Raw genomic sequence first — 24,053 nt, forward strand, 5'->3', positions numbered from 1 at the left:
TTTCAGACCTGCGGACCTAGTAGGGCACGAGAAGGAAACCCTAGCCCGAGAGGGCTAACCCTGGGAGGCCTGCCTCCAAAGCTGCTTCGGGAACAGACTCCTTAGTCTTGCCCCTAACCCACCACCTCATGGATCACTCCTCCCAAACTTCACGAAGAAAACAAGCCTTAAAAACACTACAACTGGGAGGAACTTCATAAACTCTCCAAACTGCAGCCCCGCGGGCCAGAGGCCCTGAAGTGGGCAGTTGACAGCGAGTCACTTCACTTAAGGAGAGACGTAGAGGGCCTAGAAAGACACTGAATCTGGGAACTTTCACGCTGAAATCTCCAGGTCTCTTGGGAATGCACGGACCACAGACTTTTTTCAAAGCCAAATTTCTCCCGATTTTCTCCAAATGGTCAGGGAAACCAGGCAGTATAAGGAACTTGGGAGTAAAGAATCTTTTTTAAAGGAAAGCAGCAGAGCTCTGCACCAGGTTTGGGGGATATTTCCACTACCAAGGCGACCCACTCTCCTCCCTCAGTCACCTAGCCACCCTATCCCTTTGCCACTCAAGCAGTCTTGCATTATTTGGTCCCGGGGCCCCGTTTCACTCCAGTGCACACTGGAGGCTGAGATCTAAATACTCATTTGATATAGCGCAATAATCCTTTTCTCATATTTGATGGGAATGTTTTCCATAACCCAGTATTTGACAACATCTCCCTATAGGGACAGGTTTGTATTTATGTTGGTAAAATGTCCCCTGCCTCAAAGTCTATTGTAACCCAACACCTGACAACCCAGAGTCCCATTTCTGTTTGCAGAAAGGGTTTATTCAAGCACATAATGGGATCCCAGCAGAAAGCCTTTCAGAACAAGGGGCTATGGTAAACTTCACCACATGAACTCCGTTTCCAGGGCTATTAAGCTTTTAATTGGAAAATAGCAGAGGAAATTTCAAGGTGACTATAACGTGTTAGCAGTTAGTGCGGAGAAGAAAAGCAGGAGCGGGGATGAATGTAGAAAGCATATGGTCCGAATCACATTTAGGAGCAGCAGCCTGCTTCTACTAAGTCCCAGCGGCTTGTACACTTATGGGAAAAATCATCAAAGAAACTGGAAAGGGAGGGTGGAGGATTACAAGTAAGTGTAACCTCACTAAACCGGATCCACTCTCTCATTCTGCTCTGGGTGGGGTGTGTGTGTCTGTATGTGCACGTGTGTGTTCAAACCACAATTAACTGGATAGAATTGTGATAGGTATTAACAGCGAAAGGGTGAAAGATAGTGTGCACGTGTGGTTCTCTTTCTCTCGACGCACACACAATATATATATGTATGTACGTGTAAGCCGGAGTGCAGGTGCCGGTGCTGAGAAACCGAAGATGTCCTGACTGGACGCTGCTCATGACCACAATCAACACTTAATCAAAAGGACAGTTTCATATTGTCCCGGATGTATAATACGTCAGGAAATTTTCCGCTTTGTTGGATTCTCATGGAGAGGAGGTCAAGGTTCCTATTCTGCTGTTTAAAACGCGACCACGGTGACACTGGAGGCCGGGGCATGCAGAAAGCCCTTTTATTTTACTTATTTTTTATTTTTTAGAAAGCCCTTTTAAAGCAGGAAAACGAGCTTCCTCTCCCCACGCATGAATTTTTCAGCTCTTACCCTGTCCGTGCCTCTTCGACATCACTCATTGGCCAGCTTCACATCGAAAGGGGGGAACAAATGTCTAGTGAGGCGCTGGGGCCACCAGGAATCGACTTTTTTGGGTGACAATAATGCCCTTGTCTTCCACATTTGGGAGAGACTCGTGTGCACCCCCATGGCATCCCCGAAGCCGCCCTCTGGGGCTCAGGACAAAGGGTACAGACCTTGCGACCGGGGAGTCACTGAACCTGCGTCTGGCGGCCGGGGGACACAATTGGTGTGAAGGAATATCCTGGACGGTCACGTCCCCACACCATTTTGGCATCGGGGCCGAGGCTTTTCGGAGCAAATGGGACCTAAAACGATCTTCAACCCCGGCGGCCCCCTACAGACGCGGCTGCTCGGTCGTTCGTATTCTAGAACTCTCGAGACCAGCAACAGCTCACCCTGGAGGTAGGCACTCCCACGGGTGCAGATTACTCAGACCTAGACTAGACACAAGGTCGCGCCCGCCCCCATCCTTTACTGTGGCAGTACGGGTGTCGCTCCCGCACTGCAACATCTGAGGGGCCCCCTGGGCGGCGACCTCCGCCCAGCGCTTTCGAAGGGAGGGACTGGGAAAGGGCGCCCTCGGAGCGCTCCCACTAGGCCAGGGCCGCGGGGCCCGCAAGCGCCCGGGGCTTCCTGGGCCGAGTCGCGCACACCCCGCCGGGCATGGGGGACTGGAGGCGGCGGTCAGGTCCCTACACGGTTTTAGAAGACGGTCGCCTGGGCAGCCTGCAGACCCCGTCTACCTTCGGTGCCAAAGGAAAAAGTAAAACATGTACCCTCCGAGATGAAATGAGAGCAGCGCTGCCTTTAAAACAGTTTTAACGTAATCTTTCCCCTGTGACTTTAAAAACCAAAAAAGGCCGAGAAAATAATTTCAGGTAATTTAGAGAAATATTCAAGAAACATTCAAGAAACAAGACAGTTTCTGTTCCCCAAAGTGTTTGCTCTGGGGGCGCTGGCGCAGTTCCCCAGGACAAGCCCCCTTTCCGGAACTCTCTTCCGCCTCCCCGCTCCCCTGCAGTCCCGGAAAAAAGTTCTGCTGGGGAGAATGTGGGCGGGGGTGAGGACTTCCACGGAAGAAGTCCCTTCTCGATTCGACGGGCCCGGGAATGAAGGCGGGAAACGGCCAGCGCTGCCCACACCCCAGGGAAAGTTGGGTGCGAACTCCTCGTACCGAGACCAGACAGGCAGGACAGTGACGCAGCAACGCCGAGGCGCTGCGCGGGCACTCTAAAGCACCCCACCCCGGGGAGCCAGGCCAAGACTCAGTTCACTACACCCAAGCCAGAGCCTCCCGGGCGGGGCGACTTCCGGAGCACTAGGCCACGCCCACTCTACGCCCCGCCCCCAAGCACCGCTCGCCCCGCCCCTTCGCCCAGGACCCTCCCCAGCTGTCCGGGCCGCAGCTTAGAGCTGCTGAAAAGTTTGCAGGCTCTTTTGCGGAGGGTGGGGGAAGGTACTCAACGAACAACTGGCTGACTAAAGGCCGTTCGGGTTTCCTTGAGGGGTAGGGGGGAAAGGCGTTTTCTAAAGGCGAGAATCAAGAGTGGCGACTGAGCTTACGGGCGACCGGCGCGCAGCACAGGTCTCAGGCCTCCTCCGCGTGCGTATGCGCGGAGGGAGAAAGGAGGACGACGCCCCGTGCAAGTTGCCGAAGCAAACCTCCCAAAGGGGCGGCGGCGGCGCGCAGGCAGGCAGTGGCGACCCCAAGCGGCGGGGCGGACAGGGCCAAGTCCGGGAGCCGAGGAAAATCCCCTGCCTTCCACGGACTGCCCTCTGTATTTCTTTGTGACACGAAGCGCGTTCTGTAAAGCGCTTTTACCACCACTTGGTGCCAAGCGTCAGATGCGGTGCAGTCTATGTGTGCACGTGAAGCCAGTTCAGCACTGCGGTTCCCGTGAAGCGGGGGGGGGGCTCGATTTCTACACGTGGGCGGGAGTTTAATTTCCACGAAGTGCCCGGGAGACTGCAGTGCCGGCTCCCGCCCCTGCCCGGAATGGCGGTTCCGTGCGTGAGCTCTGGGGGAGAAGCGAGTGTCACCAAGAGCGCCCTGGGCCCCGCTAGCGGCTTTCCCCGAGACCCTAGTTACGCAGCGCGGGGTCTGCAGCACACTAGTGGGGTGAAGGGGACACCCGAGTGGGCGCAGGTCCCGGGAGCCGCGTCCGCTGGAAGGGGGGAAAACTCGCCCTCACCTACAGCCACTGCGGGAGTCGCAGGCGGTCTTGGGGAAAGGCACGCTCTTCGTCTGCCCACTGCTCCACGTCGCGTACCGGAAGCTTGCCCGGAGTCCGGGAGAAGGCCCGGCGAGCCTGCCTTGGTTTCTCGGCGCCGGAGCCATGGCGCCCGCAAGAGACGAGCACTGGGCGCCCGACACGCCCACACCTGCACACACGTGTGGTGCGCACTCCACATCGCACATACTGCGGGTGCCGCCCGCAGGGGGACGCGGCCTTGTTGTTACAGGTGTCCTTTCAAAGGCGCAGAGCTGAGAAACCGATAGCCCCTCAAACGCGGGTGTTAACATTAAGCAGACAAGACTTACTGTCTGTGCTCTTCCTTGTGTTCAGAATTTTAAGTTCCTTACGCAGTCCGGTTGGGCCTGGCCTGCCTGGCGCTCTCCTCCCTAGCGTTCAAGAGTAAGTCTCCAGGAGGAAACTTGAGTGTCGCAGGGCCACTCACCCCACCAGGCGCGGGAGGAAGGCCGCAGGTCCCTGTTTTACGGGGCCATTCGGCGGAGAAGAGAGAAGCAGCCGAAGCTTCCCTCAACTCCGCCTGGGCCCGTTGCGGTCCTGGGGTCTGTGTCCTCGCGCTGGGAGTAGCCCTTCTTGGGCAGAATCTTCAATAAGAGTCCCCGCGCAGCGGGCGCCCGAATTCAGAACCAAACTCGGCGTCAGGAGAAGCAGTGGACCCTCAGGGCGTAGGAGGCCCACTAAACAAGCCTGGTTCCCAGGGCTCCGACGGCCCAGAGTGGAGCTCCGGGCCGCAGTAGAAGGCCGGGAGGCGCAGGGCCTTCGAAACTGGAGCCCGGGCGCACCAGGGGCCCAGGGGGTGCTCGGTCAGGGTTCGGAGAGCGCACACGCGCGCTTTTCCGGGCTCCGCCTGGCTTTCCAGAAACGCAGGGGCACTGAAGGGAGCTGTGCTGGGAGAGGGCACACACACACACACACACACACCCGTTGAAGGGGCGTGCCGAGCTTCTCCATAAAACACACCCGGCAAAATTAGTGTGTTGGGGTCATCTTGGAACAGTAGGAACTGGAAGACTCCTGGATCCGCAGAAGCCAGGATTATTCAAAGAAATGGAGGGGGCCTGGGCAGTGGGAAGCGAGTGCGCAGGTGAGCAAGGAATCTTCATCTCCAAAAAGCCACCATTAACGCCTTGAAGGTGGCGAGTCTTCGGCCCAGTCCTTTCCGGCGCGCCCGGCAGCCTCTGGCGTCGCCATCACAATACCTACAGCTACAGCCACCCCGAAGGGCACACGGCTGCAGTAGCAGCGGCCTGACAAGTGTGATAAAATGATCTTCCTTAACTAAACTCGTAAAGCACTGGGCAATAAAACTCAATCTTCTGTAAAATCCAATTAAGTCATTATCTGACTGATTGTATCTTTAATTGAAAACAGAAGTGACAGTAAATTTCTGTGATATATCAGGATCAATCGATACCGCTATACGATTCAGCCCCAAGAAGTGATTTATAATGTCAAACCTATATAGGTAACTCCACATTATTCTCTCTAAAACCACTGGTGGATGAAATTAAGAGTAAGTGCATTTAATAAAAAACAAGATGGTCAGGTTATTGATTACAACAGATGGGGGTGAAATCAAATAGATGTTTTCAAAGCACAGAGCGAAGAAAATACAAGTAATTTCTTTTTTCCTGTTTAATACCGCTCATCAAATATACACACAAGAAAATTCAGTCATCAATAACATTTTTATTTCAGGTACAGCCGCAACTATACAGAACAATGAATTTTTTTTAGACTAGTTTCATCTCAGGATGGCTTCTGTTGCGTAAGGAGTATACCACTAGCAATTTTTAACAAAAACATGAACTCAGAAATCTATAGTAGCTTTTAAAGATGTACTTATCTTCAAATCAGATTACAACCTAAGGTTACAAAATAATCTAGATTGCATCCATTTTTTTTAATAGTAGAATGTGCATCATAAACTCTTATATTTTTCTAGAAACAACACTCAGGAACTCTGCATTACTAGGGTTACTTTAAATTGTTTTGTTTTCAAACTACCCTTTAGAAAAGGTAGCAATTCTTAAAGTCATTAATTTTTTCTTCTGACTATTTCAGTCACATTTTGGATTTGAGGGGATGGGGTTGGGGCTAGGCTTTTCTAACAGCAACACAAACACACACTATTTCTATTTAACCTTCTGCGGATTTCTAAAATAATCACTAACTCTGTTATTTTCTTCTCACCAGTCAGGAACGTGGCTAGATTTATAGTTTAGCACTTTTATTAAAATACTAAAATTCAAAAATATATCTAAGGCACCTAAGATTTCATTTTAAAACTGGAAGTAATTGACACATTTAGGTGCAAATGTACTGCTTTACTTGAGTGAATTATTGTATTTCTTGAAAACTACATGTAAACCAGTGTCATAAAAAAAATGAGGGACACTACTATTGAATATTTAACTCCGTGAGCAAAGCACTTAATTGGTGCATACGGTAGACACAGATACTAAACTATTCCAAATGTGTTCTAGCCTCTGGGCTAAGCTCTAAGGAGTATAAACCAAACATCTTCTCAACAGTTAAGTTGGCGTGAGTCAAGGCAAAATGTTAACAACAAACCCTGTGTATAAACGGAATAAACCTGCCACTCCAGGTGAATGGCCAAAGGCATCGGGGTGCCCGACTATTTGTCGTCGTCGCCGTCCTCGTCCTCGATGATGGGAGTGACCGCAAAACTGCTGGGCTCCGAGGCAGATTCACATTCGAGCACTCTCTTTGAGCTCTCGTTACTAACAGAAGAGCTGCTGGAGAGGGAAACCAAGCCAGAATCTTGACTGCTGGGTGGCAAGAATACTGGGAAGTGGGGAGAGACAGAGGGAGAAGAGTGCGTTAAAAGTGCCTAGTCTTTCTACATTCACCGTGCAATTAGGTTCCAACAAAGAAAAAGGCGCTCTGCAATTTCTATTCGGAGTTGAAAGTGTTTTCATAGACACTCATTAAAATCCCCAGTGCTTCTTTAGAATAAAAAATAGTATTTCTGCACAGTATTATCTATTTAATTGAAGAGGCAAGTTAAGTAGCAGAGTTTCAACTTTATGTTCATTAAAAACAAAAAACAGCCTTCTCCCCCCCTCTTTGGGGACACTATTTCCACCCTTCACTGAGCCCCTCCCCTTTATGTAAACGATGCTAATAGAATGAGTCTTGTCAAATGATCCATCTGACAAATTACCCCAAGCAAGACCCCACCCATGTATTTCCACCATTTGACACGTAACCCTAGTTTCTCAGTAGCTAGCAAAGCTAGCGATAGCTTATCAACTTTCCTGTTAGTTCTCTTGGATAGAGGGAAACAAACACTTGGGGAAAGGTGTACATACCTTTTAAAAAGCATACATAACTTTTAAAACGTCAAGAGCAGTAAATGGGAAGGAAACTTAAAAAAAAACCAAAATTAAAAGAAACTGAATTATACAACACTAAAACAGAAGTCAGGAAAAGGTTTTAACAGCAAACCTATAAACATGAAACTCCACTAGGAATCTGACATTAAATATGAAGGATGCAAAAGTAATAATGTGTTGAACCATTTTTGCAACCTTACAAGCCACAGTAGATACAAAATTTAAGCAAAAGGGTCTCTGACCTTCTTAACCTTAGCTGAGTTTAGATCCACCCCCAGAACTCCCTTCCTGCCTAGTGTGAATGTAATTAAGGGGAAGCTGCAGTGGTAATTTCTCTCCTCATTAACTTCCTGATTGGTTTCAGCCTCAGGATTCCGCAGGGCAGTAGTTTGTCACCAATTCCAAATGGCCAATCGTTAATACTAATGTTTGTGTAACTAACTGCCAGCATCTGCCACGGCTTCTTGTACAACAATAATGGTGAAAGGGTACATTAGTGCTCCTGTGTTAATTCAGCTTGTGTTCATCAATAGGGAAATCTATGATGTAATTAGCAAAATGCACTGGGAGCTGAGTGCTGAAGTCATTTGTAGAGAACTAAATCATAGTAGAAGCTGTACTGGGTCCTGATGTGTTTGCCATCAATACTTATTATGTTTGGAATTTAATAAGGTATATTACCATGCTGAAAAGAGACCTTTTTACAAGAGAACACTATTTACGCTTGTTATGGGTTTCGAGGTTTGCTGCAGCTAGTGGAACCACACAGAAATAAAAGAACAGAGCTGGGACTTAAGAAGCGGATCTTTAACCACTCCACTGGACCAAATTATCTGAGAAAGCCCCGTCTTCTAATGTGACATATGGACAGACAGACAGACAGATGGATAGTCTGGGATAGCTACCTCAATATCCGGTTAGGAAAGGAATGTTCTGAAAACTTAGTAAGTTAATAAATTTGAAAAACAGTGTGGATAATTTCCCGACAAGCAATTTACTTTTTTTTTTTTTTTTTTGCGGTACGCGGGCCTCTCACTGTTGCGGCCTCTCCCGTTGCGGAGCACAGGCTCCGGACGCGCAAGCCCAGCGGCCATGGCTCATGGGCCCAGCCGCTCCGCGGCATGTGGGATCTTCCCAGACCGGGACATGAACTCGTGTCTCCTGCATCGGCAGGCGGACTCCCAACCACTGCGCCACCAGGGAAGCCCACAATTTACTTTTGATATTGGTAGTATTTGTTTAGATTTACTAAGTTAAACAAAAAGAGTACTAATTTGAACCTAGGAAGCCTGAAGCTTTCATTTTCTCACTGTTCGTTAAGGCTTCTTACTAAATTTGAACTGTTATATGGATTTAAATTTCCCTGCAAATCCAAGATAATTTATGAATTGTGTTACATGCCCAAGGACGTTGTATCTACACAGACGGCAGACCTTGCTCTGACATCTTGTGACTATACAAGGATCTGGAGAGCCAACTAAGGGCCAACCAGAGTCTGTGAGTTAATCGGCCCGCCCCCATCCCCACCTCAAGCCAGTGACAGAAGGTTCTCTGTACAGAAGAGATGGAGAAGGGAGTGAACATTTACTGACTACTTCTTGTATGTCACCTACTTTAATGAGTATGTAAATTTAACCCTCAAACCATTCACTGAGAGAATTATTCTCCCGTTTTACGAAGGAGGCCCCGTGGAAGCTGCCAAGGGCAGTGCAACATTGGTCAGCCCCACCTCCTGGCTTGTTCTCACCCCTGCACCATCCCCACCCTTGGGTGTCACATTTAGTCACTGGCCACTGAACCGTCCTAATCTCTGTGTTAGTTTGAGGAGGTAAAATAACTGACCCTTGTCAACTTAATGCAGAGGCTATAAAGGAACAGGCAAGCGTTCTCCAGACATGTCCTGAGCTTCTGCCTACAGTTAACAGCTGACCTAGGGATGCTCCCACCCCAGCCACAAACACCCTGACTCCCCCATTCGGCCCAACTCGTGACTGAAAAAGGAAGGGGCGGGAATTCTGCAAAAGAAAGGATTTGGGGAGAGCCCCCCTTTTGCTCTCACTTGCCTTGTGGATACTTTCTTGGAAAATATTCCTCTGACCTGAGGGTGTGAAGATGTGCAGAGTGTGTCACCTCCATAGACTAGGGAGGCTCCCAGCATACTTAATGCATGACTGCACTCCAGAGAAGATCCAAATAAATGAACTCAACCTGTTTTGCAAAATACCTGTATTTTTTAAAGCTTTTCTCCACTCAAAATTTAAATCCACGTCCATTTCACTTCTGTTAAAGGCTTAGCATTGTCTCTGAATGTTGAAGTTAGGGACAGTATCTGTTTAACTCATTTTGTGTAGCACCTCATAAAAGGTCATCTGCATCAAAGATTTAGTGTTTATCTTAGTGACTCATGTCCAAAATTTATTTTACTATCATCCTTAAAGATGAAGGTACCCTCTTCATTTAAATGCAGCTTCATTAAACTTAACTGGGGGGAAGAATTAACAACCGATCATTTTAAATCATTTTATACCAATTAAAAAGCCAAAATTCTCTTTTTTTGCGTGTTGATTCTAATGAGCCCTGCAGAAGGGCTAATTTCAACTCAAAAGGTTCCTCTTCATTATTTTGTAAAAATGCTAATGCCTACTGTCCACGGGACTGTGGGGAAGGAGATGCTGTTGGTAGCACTCGAAATTGGTTCAGTCTTTCTGGACAGCAGCCTAGTGACATGTAATAAGAACCGTAAAACTGTTCATACCCTCTGACCTGGTAATTCCACTCTGGGGAATAAACCCAAAGAAAGAAAGAATAATTGGCCGGGCGATGCTCAACACACCACTCTTTGCATGAGCGAAGACGTGAGTGCTTTGCTCCGGCGCTGGTGGGTGGGGTGTGGGGACGGGGGACAGGAAGCTTTCACAGGCAACAGACAATTCAGGATTATGCTACCCTGTAATCATCACTAGGCTCCCAGCATTTACAGAAATGGAAGAAATGACTTCTGGAGACCGAAGTAGAGATTTAAAAGTAAGAAAATGAAAAAAAAAAAAAAAAAAAAAAAGGAAAAAGTGCCCATCTGATCTTTTTTCTTGTTACAACGAAAGGTGGGTAAACCTCTGAGGCTGACCCTGGTTTGAACCAGCAAACCCTGTATCTGTTTTCTCTCTACTAGCCTATTTGTCTACAGCAGCTAAATGGTCTTTCTTTTATTATTATTTTAAAACAAACAAAAAAAACCTTACACATAATCACTCTTACCAACGCTGCGGGGGAAAAAAAAGGTGATTTCAGTGATGCCATCTAACCACCAACCAATATTCTTTTTGGAAAATATTATAGACTGCACCACCCCCCCCAAACCCACCTCTCTAAAAAACAAAACAAAACCCAATCTAACTGCTAAATCTTTTGACACTGCAAAGACCCCTGACTTTTAACTTGAATGATCTGTTGGGAGTCGGTGGACCGGAACGAACAATTCTCTTCTAGTGATGTGAGAAACAGGATATTCATGCTTGAGAAAAAAATTGTTCTTCCTCTAGATGTTAAATACTATTAAGCTCCCACTAAGAAACCATTTTAAAAATAAAAAATGCAAGTGGCATTCTTCAACTGTTAGCAACTCTTCACCTAGACACTGACAGGTCTCTTTGGTTTCCTCCAGTTTGCAAGCCTAGGAATCTGATGAAAAGCTGATGAAAATGTCTTAAACAATGAATTCTTCCGCTTCATGATAACCATAGTGTTTGGAAATAAAATCATGTCCAATCAATACCACTTAGCAGATATTTGATGTTTCACAATAGGACTCTTTTCCAGAGTAGAACTGCTACCCTTCTCACTAACATTTAAAATAACTAGGATTATCTTAGCTGTCCGAAGCTTGGCAGGTTCAGCTTGTACTTTCAAACAGCATTCATTCTTGGCACTCAGAAGAAGGGATAAAAGGTAAAGATATGAATGGAGATCTTTATTCCACCTGATCTATCAAGGATTAGCTCATTCTTTTCCAGTCCATGCCTGCACGCTAGTGAAGAGGAAGGCTAAGCTGTAACTGATGTAATTAGAAACCACAAGCTGAGAATAAAATAGCCCTTTATTAATCGCCCCCATTTACTATAAATTTACCAAAAATATAATAATCTTTGAAACAATTAAATGTGTTTTTTTTCCACCTGTGTGTCATCAAAGAGTAGTGGCTAGAGAGAGAGTCTGGTTAGGATCATGCTTTCCCTGAAAACATTATCTTAATTGCCAGTCTAAAATCTAACACCAGTCTTGAGAGGGGCCAGCTCTGCCCCGTGCACAGTGTAGGGAGAAGTGGCCAAGCCCTCATCAAGGAGAGCTCCTGTGGATGGAATGAGGCGCACGTTCGGTGCTTCCTCCTCGATGCTGCTGCTACAGCCTTGGCAAGCTCTAGGAAAAGCCATCTTACAAACAAGGTGAACTGATAACAGAAAGCACATATTTAACCACTATCAACACTGCCTCATTCTCTCTAAATTTCATGTGTAACACGGATACAACACAACATAACACTCAACTTAATTCTCAAAACAAACAGCAGCCTATCAAGCTTCCTTTGGCAGCCCCCTGGGAGAGAGTGTGAGGACCGGGACTCACAGGCTGGCCCTGCTGGAACTGCAGACTGGCTACCCTACTGCTCAAGGAACGAGGGGATAAGTGCACCCCACCTACCACCTTACCACCTACAGAGTTCAACGGATACATGAAGGGAAGAATGCACACAAAAAGGGAAAAGAGAAGGGACCCCATTCAGCCTTCCACCTCACCTGGGATGCAGGCAGGATTATCTCGGGTGCAGGCATTCCTCCTCTTCCCCCGACTCCCACCCTCCATGACAGATTCTTCTGGACCACGGCAGGGCAGCTGCTGGGATCCCACACTCCCTGTTTATTCCATGGGGGGTGGGGGCGGGTCACCAAAACTACTCGAGTCTCAAAGCAAGCACGTGAATAAGTGATGTATCTGTGCCAGCGGCCCTACCCTGGCAGGGACTCACACCCTGAGCATGTCGTCAATCCTCACCTCCCCAGAACCCTCTTGTCCACTGGCAGTGGTGATGTTCCTGGCTGCTCCCTCACGCCCAAAGTGGCACCATGAGTCGTGGAGCCTTTTCTCACTGATATTTCTTCTTGCACTCCTTCTGAAATGAGCAAGTGCGTATGTGACAGGTCATTCATTATGACTGGCTCAGCTGACGTGTCTCATCCACGAAGGCAGCACTGGGTGATACACACAATTCAAAGATTCAAAGATCCTCTAATTCACTGTGTTTTAACCAAAATATACTCAGCATCAAAACCTAAACCTAGTGTGGTCTTTTCTTCGCTTTCATGACAACATTCTCAGATAAATCCTCACACTGGCTAATTCTGCTCTATCTTCCTCATCACTGAAATAACCACAACACCGACTTTGAAGAAATCCCCTCAACTACCTGGGCAATGAACTTAAACACCAGTTTCCTACTCTGTAAAATGAGGCTAACAACAGGTCACTGTGATAATCATTGAGTACATAGTAGTTTCCTTACTTCCTTTGTCTTCAATTTCCGTGTCTTCACGTTAGAAGATCCTTGCTTTTGAAGGTGCCAGAATCCAATCAGTATTTAGTACAAGATCTGTTCCCTCCAGGCCACACATAATGTGCCTTGAGAGAGCCAGGAACCAGGGATACACATTTTACTTCCCTTGGGGCCTACATGACAGCCGGAGTGTCAAATCCAGGAGGCAAACGACCTGGTCCTCATTTGGACAACAGGTCCCTCGTTACATAAGCTCTGCCTTTTTCATTTTTTGAGAAGGGGTGTCCAATCAAAATGAAGCAGCAGAATACCTCTGGACATACTAGACCAAAAATAGTGTTGTTATCCAATGATCAAGCCAACCATTCCTTCAGGCAGCAGTACTTGAAAGCAGGAAGAATCTTCCTTTTGAGCCTAAGTTTGTCCTAAAAGTTGAAAACTCTGGGAAGTACTAGGTACAGGCTTCAATGTCCCCAAAGAAGTAGGGGTCTCATTGCTCCTAATCGACAACTTTTGGGTACCTGGAGCCCTGATGGGATGAGGCTTGCTGGGGTACCAGAAGCTGACCTTCAGTCACAAGGCAACAAAGCAGGGCTAGGGTGAGGTGTGTGGGTTTTGCCAGAAGACCATCTCTTACTATCCGAAGACCTTGGGCAAGTACCTTACCCTCTCCATGCCTCCATCTCCTCATCTGTACAATGGGGACACAGTACAGCACTTAGGATGGTTCTACACAAAGCTTTGGGGCCCCATTAAGCCCGATGCATCTGAAAAGCCCACACTACCATTGTACACAGCTGTACCATCTGGTCACCCACATGTGTGTCCCACAGACGCAGCACCTCAGCACTGGATGTGGTCCGAATTGAGCTCTATTCCTAGCATCACTCCCCTCAGCTGCCCCCATCTATACCCATCCTGCCCTGCTTAGTCTTTCTTGAGTGCTTGTCATCTCTGGTCCAGCTTCTCCTCTCTGAAGAGGCAGACCATTTTCCCACCACATACGTGTACTGACAAGGGCAGGAAGGCTGAGGGGGTCCTGCTCCCGGGCCCAGCTCTGCTCATTCTGGAGGGTCTGTTAGGCCAGGCTGAGCCCAGTTCCCAACAGTGGCCACCTGAGAACAAGTGTGGAAAGACCATGAGCTCTGCTGTCAGACATGGCACCTCAGTAAACACCTCTGAGTGTTTCATTTCTTTTGTATCTGAGAAAACCGCTTTCCCAGAATCAAATGGGAACTCTCTTCCAGAGGTGACTTGTGGAGCCTCAATTTCTTTCACTGTAAAAGGAGGTAGTAATGATGTATTTCATAAAGTTGCTCAGAGGATGGAAGAGATGATAAATGACAAAACCATTTGTAAACGTGAAGACTCCTCTCCCCTGGCCTGAGTCTGTGCACTTCCCTAAGGAAGGAGTGTGATTTAGCCTCTGTCCTCCACTGCCTAAGACAGGACCAAGAAATTAGTAAGACTTTTATTAAACACTGGTTGGGAAAGAAAAAAAAAAAAAAAAGAATTAGTGTCAACACAGCTCAAACGTCCCTGAATGTTTTCAGACAAGTTTCAATTTCAATGTTCAGAGAAAGGTGACTTTTACTTTATTTGTGCTTCTTTACACGCCAGAAGGCTAAAAGTAAAGATGAATTCTGAACTGAAACCCAAGCCTGTTATATTGTGTCTCCCTGGGACTTCAGGTACACATGACATTACCTGAGGCCGGGCCAAAGCGGAAGGGGCTTGGCTGAACCAGGAGCAAGAGCAGAGCAAGGGGAACCTCCTCGAGAAGGAAACAGAAAGTCCATTAGATAAAACACTAACACCCGGTAAACTGAAATTCAGCCAAGAACATCTACTGTACACTACCTGGCGCAGTGCCGTGCACCCAGCAGGTGCTTAATCATGGACAGGGGAGTGAGAAAGACCGTGGAATGTGGTCTTCACAAGACATGCTGCCACCACAAAACAGGGCTAACCCACATACTGGCAAAGAGAGTCTCAAGTCTAAAACCACTTTAGAGGATTTTAAAGTGCAAAGGCTTTGTCTAATTTTGTCTGTATTTATTGGAAGGACCCTGGGCACCGACACAAGGAGAAAAGCCACATCAAACACACCCTGAGGCGTGATCTCAGCCACAGAGCCTGGCTCTGGACGAGCCCGCAGAACCACGTTCCTTGGGGACTCTGCAACGCAAACCACATATGGTACCACGGCTGGGTGGTCACAGGTGCAACTGCATTTGAAAACAGAGTTTAAACAGGTGTGTGATCATCTCAGAAACCAAGGCAGACCAGGCTAACAAGAGGCTCCACAAGTCACCTCTGGAAGAGAGTTCCCATTTGATTCCGGGAAAGCGGTTTTCTCAGATACAAAAGAAATCAAACCCGCAAAGCAGACCGTGGCATTCGCCAGCCTAGAAACTAGGTTGGCTCTGTCCAAATATTTTGCAACAAGAGACGTTTTTAAAGTAGCTTTGCTGAGAGTTTCCTTCACACTGAGAGGAAAGAATCACATATGCTTCAACCTTAAAGGGTAATGTATGATGAAAATCTCCACCTTCATGGGACTCTTGTTAAGACTAAGAAAAAAGATTAAAGTTTTAGAGTCAACACCACTGCCAGGAGAGCCAGGCATGAGGAGAGGGAATGCAGCTGCTTTCTCACCTGGGGCCCGAAATGAGCTCGGTTTCCGGCTAATCCACCAGACTGCAGTCAGCCTTTCACTGTGGAATTACATCATCTCTGATAAAACATGCTGTTTAACAAAATATGTAAGATGTGCAGCTTCAGCCGTATGGCTTTGAGGAACTCTTTCATGGAAGCAACCTAAGTGTCCATCGACAGATGAATGGATAAAGAAGATGTGGCACATATATACAATGGAATATTACTCAGCCATAAAAAGAAACGAAATTGAGTTATTGGTACTGAGGTGGATGGACCTAGAGTCTGTCCTACAGAGTGAAGTAAGTCAGAAAGAGAAAAACAAATACCGTATGCTAACACATATATATGGAATCTTAAAAAAAAATGGTTCTGAAGAATCTAGGGGCAGGACAGGAATAAAGAGGCAGACCTACTAGAGCATGGACTTGAGGACATGCGGAGGGGGAAGGGTAAGCTGGGACAAAGTGAGAGAGTGGCAGGGACATATATACACTACCAAACGTAAAATAGATAGCTAGTGAGAAGCAGCTGCATAGCACAGGGAGATCAGCTCGGTGCTTTGTGACCACCTAGAGGGGTGGGATAAGGAGGGTGGGAGGGAAGGAGACGCAAGAGGGAAGAGATATGGGGACATATGTATATGTATAGCTGACTCACTTTGTTATAAAGCAGAAACTAACACACCATTGTAAATCAGTTATACTCCGATAAAGATGTTAAAAAAAATTCAGATACTTTGCAATGAAATGAATAAAAGAGAAAGTTCACAAGCCATTTCACAAGTAGAACTTGTGTAAAAGTTGCAGCTTATAATTTGAAAAGAAATACTGTGCCCCACGCAGTGGTTGAGAGTCCGCCTGCCGATGCAGGGGAGACGGGTTCGTGCCCCGGTCTGGGAGGATCCCATATGCCGCGGAGCGGCTGGGCCCGTGAGCCATGGCCGCTGGGCCTGCGCATCCGGAGCCTGTGCTCCGCAACGGGAGAGGCCACAACAGTGAGAGGCCCGCGTACAGCAAAAAAAAAAAAAAAAAAAAAAAAAACTGTGTCCAGTAAATTATTTTATCTTTACTGTCAGGAGATGATGCCTTCTTCTTCAAAAAAAAAAAACAAACGCAAAACTCCATCAGTATTGGCTATTAATACTATGCCAACTTTTCCTTCTCTTTCTTTCTAACTAGGGTTACAGGAAATTTAAAATGAGTAATTATTAGTATTTTTCTTGGGTACAGAAGAAGAAAGCAAACACGAGGACACATTTAAATAACATACACCAGATGAAATCAATCAGGATAGAAAATTCCAGGCATTTCCAGACAGGAGGATACATGCTTACTCAGTCACACAGGTTGTTTTACCTCCTAATTACAACACAGCCATCATGGGTGGGTAAGATAGTTCAGATTACAGGCTCAAGAATACGTTCTTTTGGAACGGTCCATGTTAAGGGTGAAGAGAAACAAGAAAGTAGCACAAACTATGTTTTTCCGAAAGAGTATTTACACACTTTGCATAAGACCCCAACTGCTAAAAAAACAAATCATATATGTCTTTCTGAAAACATTTTTCTATTTGTTTAAAATGCCTTCTGTTCAACTAGATCCCAAGAAAGGACTTCAACGCTAAAGAGGTTTAATCTGTGGGTGATATAAGGCATTCAGGGAATGTGATTGTGCCCTCCCCCCTCCAGGGGTTTATGATATTTTTTAATTGTTTCAGGAGAGAAGACCTCACGTCTTGACAAGTATTTTAGTTTGCTTTCAAGAAAAGATTTTCCTTCTTCCCCCCAACTACATCCTGTCTGAAACGAAACTTAACTGTAGCCTTTTTTCAGGGACTTCTCAGAACAACCCACGTTCTCTTTGGGCGAGAAGCTTCTGGGCAGGACCTGCTGGGGCTGGTCAACCAAGCTCAGCTCTGAACTAAATGAAGGAAACCAACGCTGGCAGGTACTTATCAAAGTATAAGACAACTTTCATTTAATTCTCCCTCCCAATGGTCAAAAAAATTGGTCTCCTTTCAGGATTTTGTTTTCTGCTTAAGGAAATTTTTATTGTGGTAAAATACACATAATGTAAAATTTACCATTTTAACCACTTTGAAGTGTACAGTTCAGCAGTATTAAATATATTCACGATGTTGTGCAACCGTAACTACCCAACCATCTCCGGAACTTTGTCACCTTTCCAAACTGAAACTCTGCACCTATTAAACAATAACTCCCCCCATTCCCTCTGCCCGGCCCCTGGTAACCACCCTTTTACTTTCTGGTTCTATGAGTCTGACTACTCTAGGTACCTCATATAAGTGGAACCATACAGTATTTGTCTTTCTGTGACTGGTTTATTACACTTAGCATAATGTCTCCAAGGTTCATCCATGTTGCAGCATGTGGCAAAATTTCCCTCCTTCTTCAGGCTGAATAACATTTCATTCTAAGTACAGCCCACATTTTGTTTACTCAGGCATTTATCAGTGGACATATGGATGTGTCTGCCTTTTGGCTCTTGTGGATAATGCTGGTTATAAACACTGGTGTTCAAATATCTGTTCAAGTCCCTCTTTTCACTTTTTTTGTGTGTATACCCAGAAGTGGAATTGCTGGATCATATGTTAATTCTATTTTTAAGTTTTTGAGGAACCACCATACAGTTCTCCACAGCAGGGGCACCATTTTACATTCCCACCAGCAATGTACAAGGGCTCTGATTCTCCACATCTTCAGCAACACTGGTTATTTTCTGGGGTTTTTGTTTGATTGTTTGTTTGTTTTTTAATAATAGCCATCCTAAGGGGTGTGAAGTGTGGGATTTTGTCTTTTGATCCTTTTACACTAATCCTTTCCTGCACTACATCCTCTCTTCCCCAACCCTGACCTACCACCCAGTCTGTTTTATCATCACCAAACTTAACTGAAGAACTGGCCCACTGCCCACTACTCACTGGGTTATGCCTGGCAAACTGGTAGCTGTTTCACTCCCAGAAAAGCTTTCTCAAGGTCACCCATAGCCTGCTGGTCCCCAAAGCCAATGGCCTGTTGCAGTCTTTCCCTCTTTGCTCAGGAGCACTGACACCTAACATGTCCTCTCCCCTGCATCCCCCTCAGCTGCCCTCCAGGCTTTCTGCCCTCCTGGACCATCCTTCCCCAACACCAACCCTAGACACAGACTCTCCAAACTACTCCACTTGGTCCTCCCATCCACATAAGCTTTAAACATCACCTCCTTGCAAATGACTTCACAATTCCTATCTCTTGCCCCGATTTCTCACTGAGAGCCACTTCTGTATATTAAATATTGGCTGAACATCTCCACCTGGATGAGTTTCCTGCAATGGAACCTCACCTGTTTAGAACTGAACCCACCATCTTCTCCTCTCTTGGGTCCTGAGCATGCCCACATCACCTGCAGCTCAGGCTCTCTCAGACCCATCCCCCAACCTAAGCCACTGCTCTGTCCCGCTCTCTTGAACTGCACAGAGCCCTCCTGCATCTCCCTCCCTTCCAGTTACCCTCATCTGCTAGCATCTGGTTGCCCTGTCCAGTCTTTTCTACTTCATCTTAATTTATCCCAGTATGGCCAGTTAGTTATTCTTCCAGAAGCATGTCTTTAACAAGATGTTTCTTTCTAAATAAACACCTATGGAGACTTCTGAAGAGCTGAGAGTACAAAGATAGATCTCTGTGACAATGAACCTGAACCCTCAAGAAAGGTTCAGCATCCTGAAGGCGAGAAAGAAGAGAATCCATTTTGTAAATGTCTGTCATCAGAGACTGGGAGGCAGAGAACTTTGGCAATCACAGGAGAAATTATGAGTTGTTTGGAAAATTCATTTATGCAAAAAGAGATCATTGTTCAGTGATGGCAAGTTAATGTGACCTCATGAATCTATCCTTAAACCCAGTCCTTGGATGGATGTAACTTCACTCTGGACACTAACAGAAATACCAGAAGGACAGAAGCTGGAAGACTGAACAGTATGCAGACATTTTTTTCCCTCCAGAACAAAAGAAGCTTATAAAACTGCGACCTTAAAAAAAAAATAGGTAGGGCTTCCCTGGTGGCGCAGTGGATGAGAGTCCGCCTGCCGATGCAGGGGACGCGGGTTCGTGCCCCGGTTCGGGAGGATCCCACATGCCGCGGAGCGGCTGGGCCCGTGAGCCATGGCCGCTGAGCCTGCGCGTCCGGAGCCTGTGCTCCGCAGCAGGAGAGGCCACAATAGTGAGAGGCCCGCGTACCGCAAAAAAAAAAAAAAAAAAAAAAGGTAATATGGTGTCAGTGAACAGATTTTGCATAGATTGCTTTCATTATTGTTGACTGGTTGATGACTGACTGACGGAAGATGTGACAACACAATAAATAAGGTTGATTCTACAGACCGACATAGAACTCTGGCCCCAACAGTGAGCCAATCCACATTCTTCTCAAGCACACCTGAAACATTAATACAACATGACCACGTACTGATCTACAAAGCCAAGTCTCCACAAATTTCAGATGCGTACCTTTCAAACCTTTGAAGTCTTGCAGATTTAAGTCTGTAGTCTATCAGAGTAACTACTAAGAAAAAAACCTTTCAGCTTTAAAACAATGATAAAGGAGAATAGAAATTCCACTGACTCTGACTAACCAACAGGCCAGCATTTGGCCGCAACGTAATTGATTGCGCCCTTAGCGCTACTGCTGAAAGTAGTTAAGAGCTCAGACTCCAGCCCACACGCTCCTCCTCGATCCCACACTCCACGTAGGCCAGGTATTTTCACACTTGGTTCATCTTCAGTGAAGACTGTAATTAAATCTTTAATTTGAAAACAAGAGCAAAAGCCCGGCACTCGCAGCATTATTGGCCGCCCTCAAAGCTTAGAGCAAAGAGCAATCAAGTACCAAATGGCGACCTCTGCTCCTTCAAGCTCCAGGAACCTGCTCATTTCAGAAGGTACTAGCTCATCTCAAAACTGACAAATTTACATGTGGAAATGCTTTCCACAGTTATCTGCAAGCTTCCTGGGGATCAGAAACATTACTTAAATTACATAAACTGTCAAGTTTATGTGCTGCCTGGCCTTTTGATTACACCGTAATTTTTAAAGCATCAATTTCAGAACATGCTTTATTTCATATTCAAGGTGTTGGAAGAGACCTCTTAGGGAGCTGAATACCCAGGAACACAATGACTACTGCTGGTCCTCTTTATGTCTTTTTTTTTTTTCGGTATGCGGGCCTCTCACTGTTGTGGCCTCTCCCGTTGCGGAGCACAGGCTCCGGACGCGCAGGCTCAGCGGCCATGGCTCACGGGCCCAGCTGCTCCGCGGCATGTGGGAGCTTCCCGGACCGGGGCACGAACCCGCGTCCCCTGAATCGGCAGGCGGACTCTCAACCACTGCGCCACCAGGGAAGCCCCCTCTTTATGTCTTAACACTCTTCTTATGCATTAAAGAAGGCAGTGTGGTGCTAATTGGTTACTTAATACATGGAGTATGTCTTGAGCGTCTGCTCTGTGCCCAACACTATTGTACATGAAGAGAATACAGCCATGAATAAAACAAGTCTCTTCTCATAAGGAAAAAACCAGGGACACCTGTAATCAGAGACACCTGGGAGCAGATTCTTACTGGTGATGTGACTGTGGGCAATAACTGAACACTATAAACCTCAATTCTGGACATTCGTTAATGGAAAACAATAATGTTAAGGGCTGTAGTCATTACAACTAAAATATATTCAGTCAACACTATTCCCTCCTCTGCTTTTCCCTTTCCATAATAAAGGAGCAGTAAGTACTTCACAGGTACACCAGGCACCATCTGAAGCAAAATCAGGAGGAAGGTGAATTGTTTCTCAGTTACCCTTTTACCTGACCCTTTGCGCCTCCCTCACCTCTGTGCACTTCTTTTCTGCTCTTAGGTATCCGGTGCTCCCTGATCCTCTCCCCTGGTCTCCTCTCTGCCAAATGACACCTCCCCCCTCCCCCCAACCCCTCCAGACACAGTTCTATTCTCTCAGTTTACTGCTTACTCTCTCAAGAGTTTACTCTTGATGAAAGGCATCCGGTTAAACTACTTCACTCAGGAGGTGAACTCAGGCTTCGAGCTCTAACCTCCTGTTGGTATCCTCATTTCAAAGTGGTGGCTTCTAGACATTGCAGAGATGTCACCTAGAGCAAATTTCTAAAGTGTTGCCTATATCACTCAGTATACAGAAGGTACTGCTATTAAGTGGTGGATCCTAGAGTTTTACTTTTACTATGTCAGGTTTCCATAATTTATGGAAAAGACGCATCCTTGCTGAGTAAGGTTCCGGCCTCAGCCTGGTCTGCATCCCCACCCTAGAATGGTGTCACAGCCTTTCAAAGTATCTACCAGTACAAGAATCTCAAGCTGATAATCAGCTTCCCCTCCACTTGCTTTCCAGGAGCTTAATTAGAATGTAGTCCTGTGGCTCACCAGAAAACGACTGGTATTTAAAGAACTGACATTATAAGGCAGTTATTTTCGGCTAACAATAAGTCTCATGTTTTCTAGTGCTTCATGAGGCTCCAGGATTGTATGTGTCAGAGCACAGAATAAAATGAACTTCTAATTATCTTCGTTAGGAAATACTGCTATTTGTAACACTGAACCAGATAAGATTGTGAGAAAAAGAAAAGACACAAACATTAGCATTAGCTAATGAATGTGGTTGGTAGTTAAGGGGGAAATTTTTTATAGTGCTAAACCAAGGTCATCCATTTATTTAAAAAGTTCTTAGAACCTTCTGTGAAAAAACAGACTATCAGATATCACAGGTTTTAATTTGCTTTAACAAACATGTATTGTTTTCATAGTAATAAAAAGTGATATAAAAGACAGAAAGCAAGGATAAAAGGAAATCAAAGAAAACAGGCCACCGCGGGGAGCACCGCTCTCTGCTCCTGCACTGTAGGAGTGAACTGCTTTCTTTATTGAGTGCAGGCTGGCAGACCCTGGGGCAATGAAACAGGACTCCTTAGGAAGGATGGACTATCGGCCCCAGCAGGAGCTGCTAAGTGCTGACTTAGGTAAGCAGGCCTGTGAAATGAGGTTCAGCCCACATTATTTATTAGCATAATTATTAATAATCATCGCTATCATTCACTGAGCCCCTATCATGTTCCAGGCATCGTACTTATCATCTCCACAAAAACCCTTTGGGGAGGTGGGCATTAATATCCTCATTTGGCAGATTTAAAAACTTGAGGCTCAGAGAGGGTGATTAACATCCAAGGTCACACAAGTGCTGAGAGTCAGAGCCAGATTCTGTACTCAGGACTTGAACCTGGGACTGTCCACCACAAGGCCGCAGTACATTACGATGGGTTTGCCGGTGTGATTTCTCACGCAGCCTACTCTGCTGACACGACCCGGGGAGCCCTCTGCCATGAGCCCTCCTCTTCTTCATATTCACAAAGTTGCTGCCCAAGCTCCCCTCCAGAAAGCCATGATTTTGCTGAAAAAGACAGCTTTGAAGCCCAAGCATCACCTGAGCTGCAGGTTTGCCTTTTCAAAATGAATCCAGGAAAGCAGCTACCCAGGGGGTCCCAACTCCCACATCTTTTCAATCTACTTTCCAAGCAGAAGAGATTTCAGGGACCCAACATGTAATTCGGTGGAGTGAAGGGCTGGGGAAAGGTATCCATCTGCTGCCTATCAGATGTTTCAGAAAGTAAAGTAGGAGACACTTGGGAGAATCCTGCAGCCTCTTCAAAGGCGACCCCCTGTTGCAGAGCCTTCTGAGCCCCGAAACAGCAGAGCACAGAGGAGGGCCTCCCTCCTGGGCCAGCAGGGAGGATGCCAGGGGCCGTGGGGGGATGCTGACTTCTACCAAGACCCCCAGGCCTCTGGTAGGAGAGTCGGAAACAGAACCATAGGATCTGGGAATTTGAGAGCAACCAGATACCCAGATACCAAAAAGAGTGATATCAAGAAAAGGGGTTTTAGAGGGCTTCCCTAGTGGCGCAGTGGTTGAGAATCTGCCTGCTAATGCAGGGGACACGGGTTCCAGCCCTGGTCTGGGAGGATCCCACATGCCACGGAGCAACTAGGCCCGTGAGCCACAACTACTGAGCCTGCGCGTCTGGAGCTTGTGCTCCACAGCAAGAGAGGTCGCGATAGTGAGAGGCCCGTGCACCGCGATGAAGAGTGGCCCCCGCTTGCCACAACTAGAGAAAGCACTCGCACAGAAACGAAGACCCAACACAGCAAAAATAAATTAAATTAATAAATAAACTCCTACTCCCAACATCTTCTTAAAAAAAAAGGGGGGGGGTCTTAGGGACTTCCTTGGTGGTCCAGTGGCTAAGACTCCATGCTCCCAAGGCAGGGGGACCAGGTTCGGTCCCTGGTCAGAGAACCAGATCCCTCATGCTGCAACTCAAGATCCCGCATGCTGCAACTAAAGATCCCACATGCCGCAACTAAAGATCCCAGTGTCGCAGTGAAGATCCCATGTGCTGCAACTAAGACCCGACGTGGCCAAATAAATAAATAAATAAATAAACGTTTTTTATGAAAGGGGGTCTTATTTTTCCCAAGT

General features: G+C 46.6%; 1 protein-coding gene across 1 annotated transcript in view; it reads right to left on the bottom strand.

The window, feature by feature from the left end:
* Nucleotides 1–6,580: 6,580 nt before the first annotated feature.
* DMRT1 (doublesex and mab-3 related transcription factor 1) overlaps nucleotides 6,581–24,053 on the bottom strand; it is a gene marked incomplete at both ends in the record, with an annotated part of 100,870 nt that continues 83,397 nt past the window's right edge. The window contains one exon of the mRNA XM_082625963.1: nucleotides 6,581–6,750. Within this exon, the coding sequence (XP_082482089.1) occupies nucleotides 6,581–6,750 (170 nt within the window). The remainder of the gene's footprint in view (nucleotides 6,751–24,053) is intronic.

This window comes from Mesoplodon mirus (assembly GCF_964341445.2).
Source record: "Mesoplodon mirus genome assembly, chromosome: 1".
NCBI lineage: Eukaryota > Metazoa > Chordata > Mammalia > Artiodactyla > Ziphiidae > Mesoplodon > Mesoplodon mirus.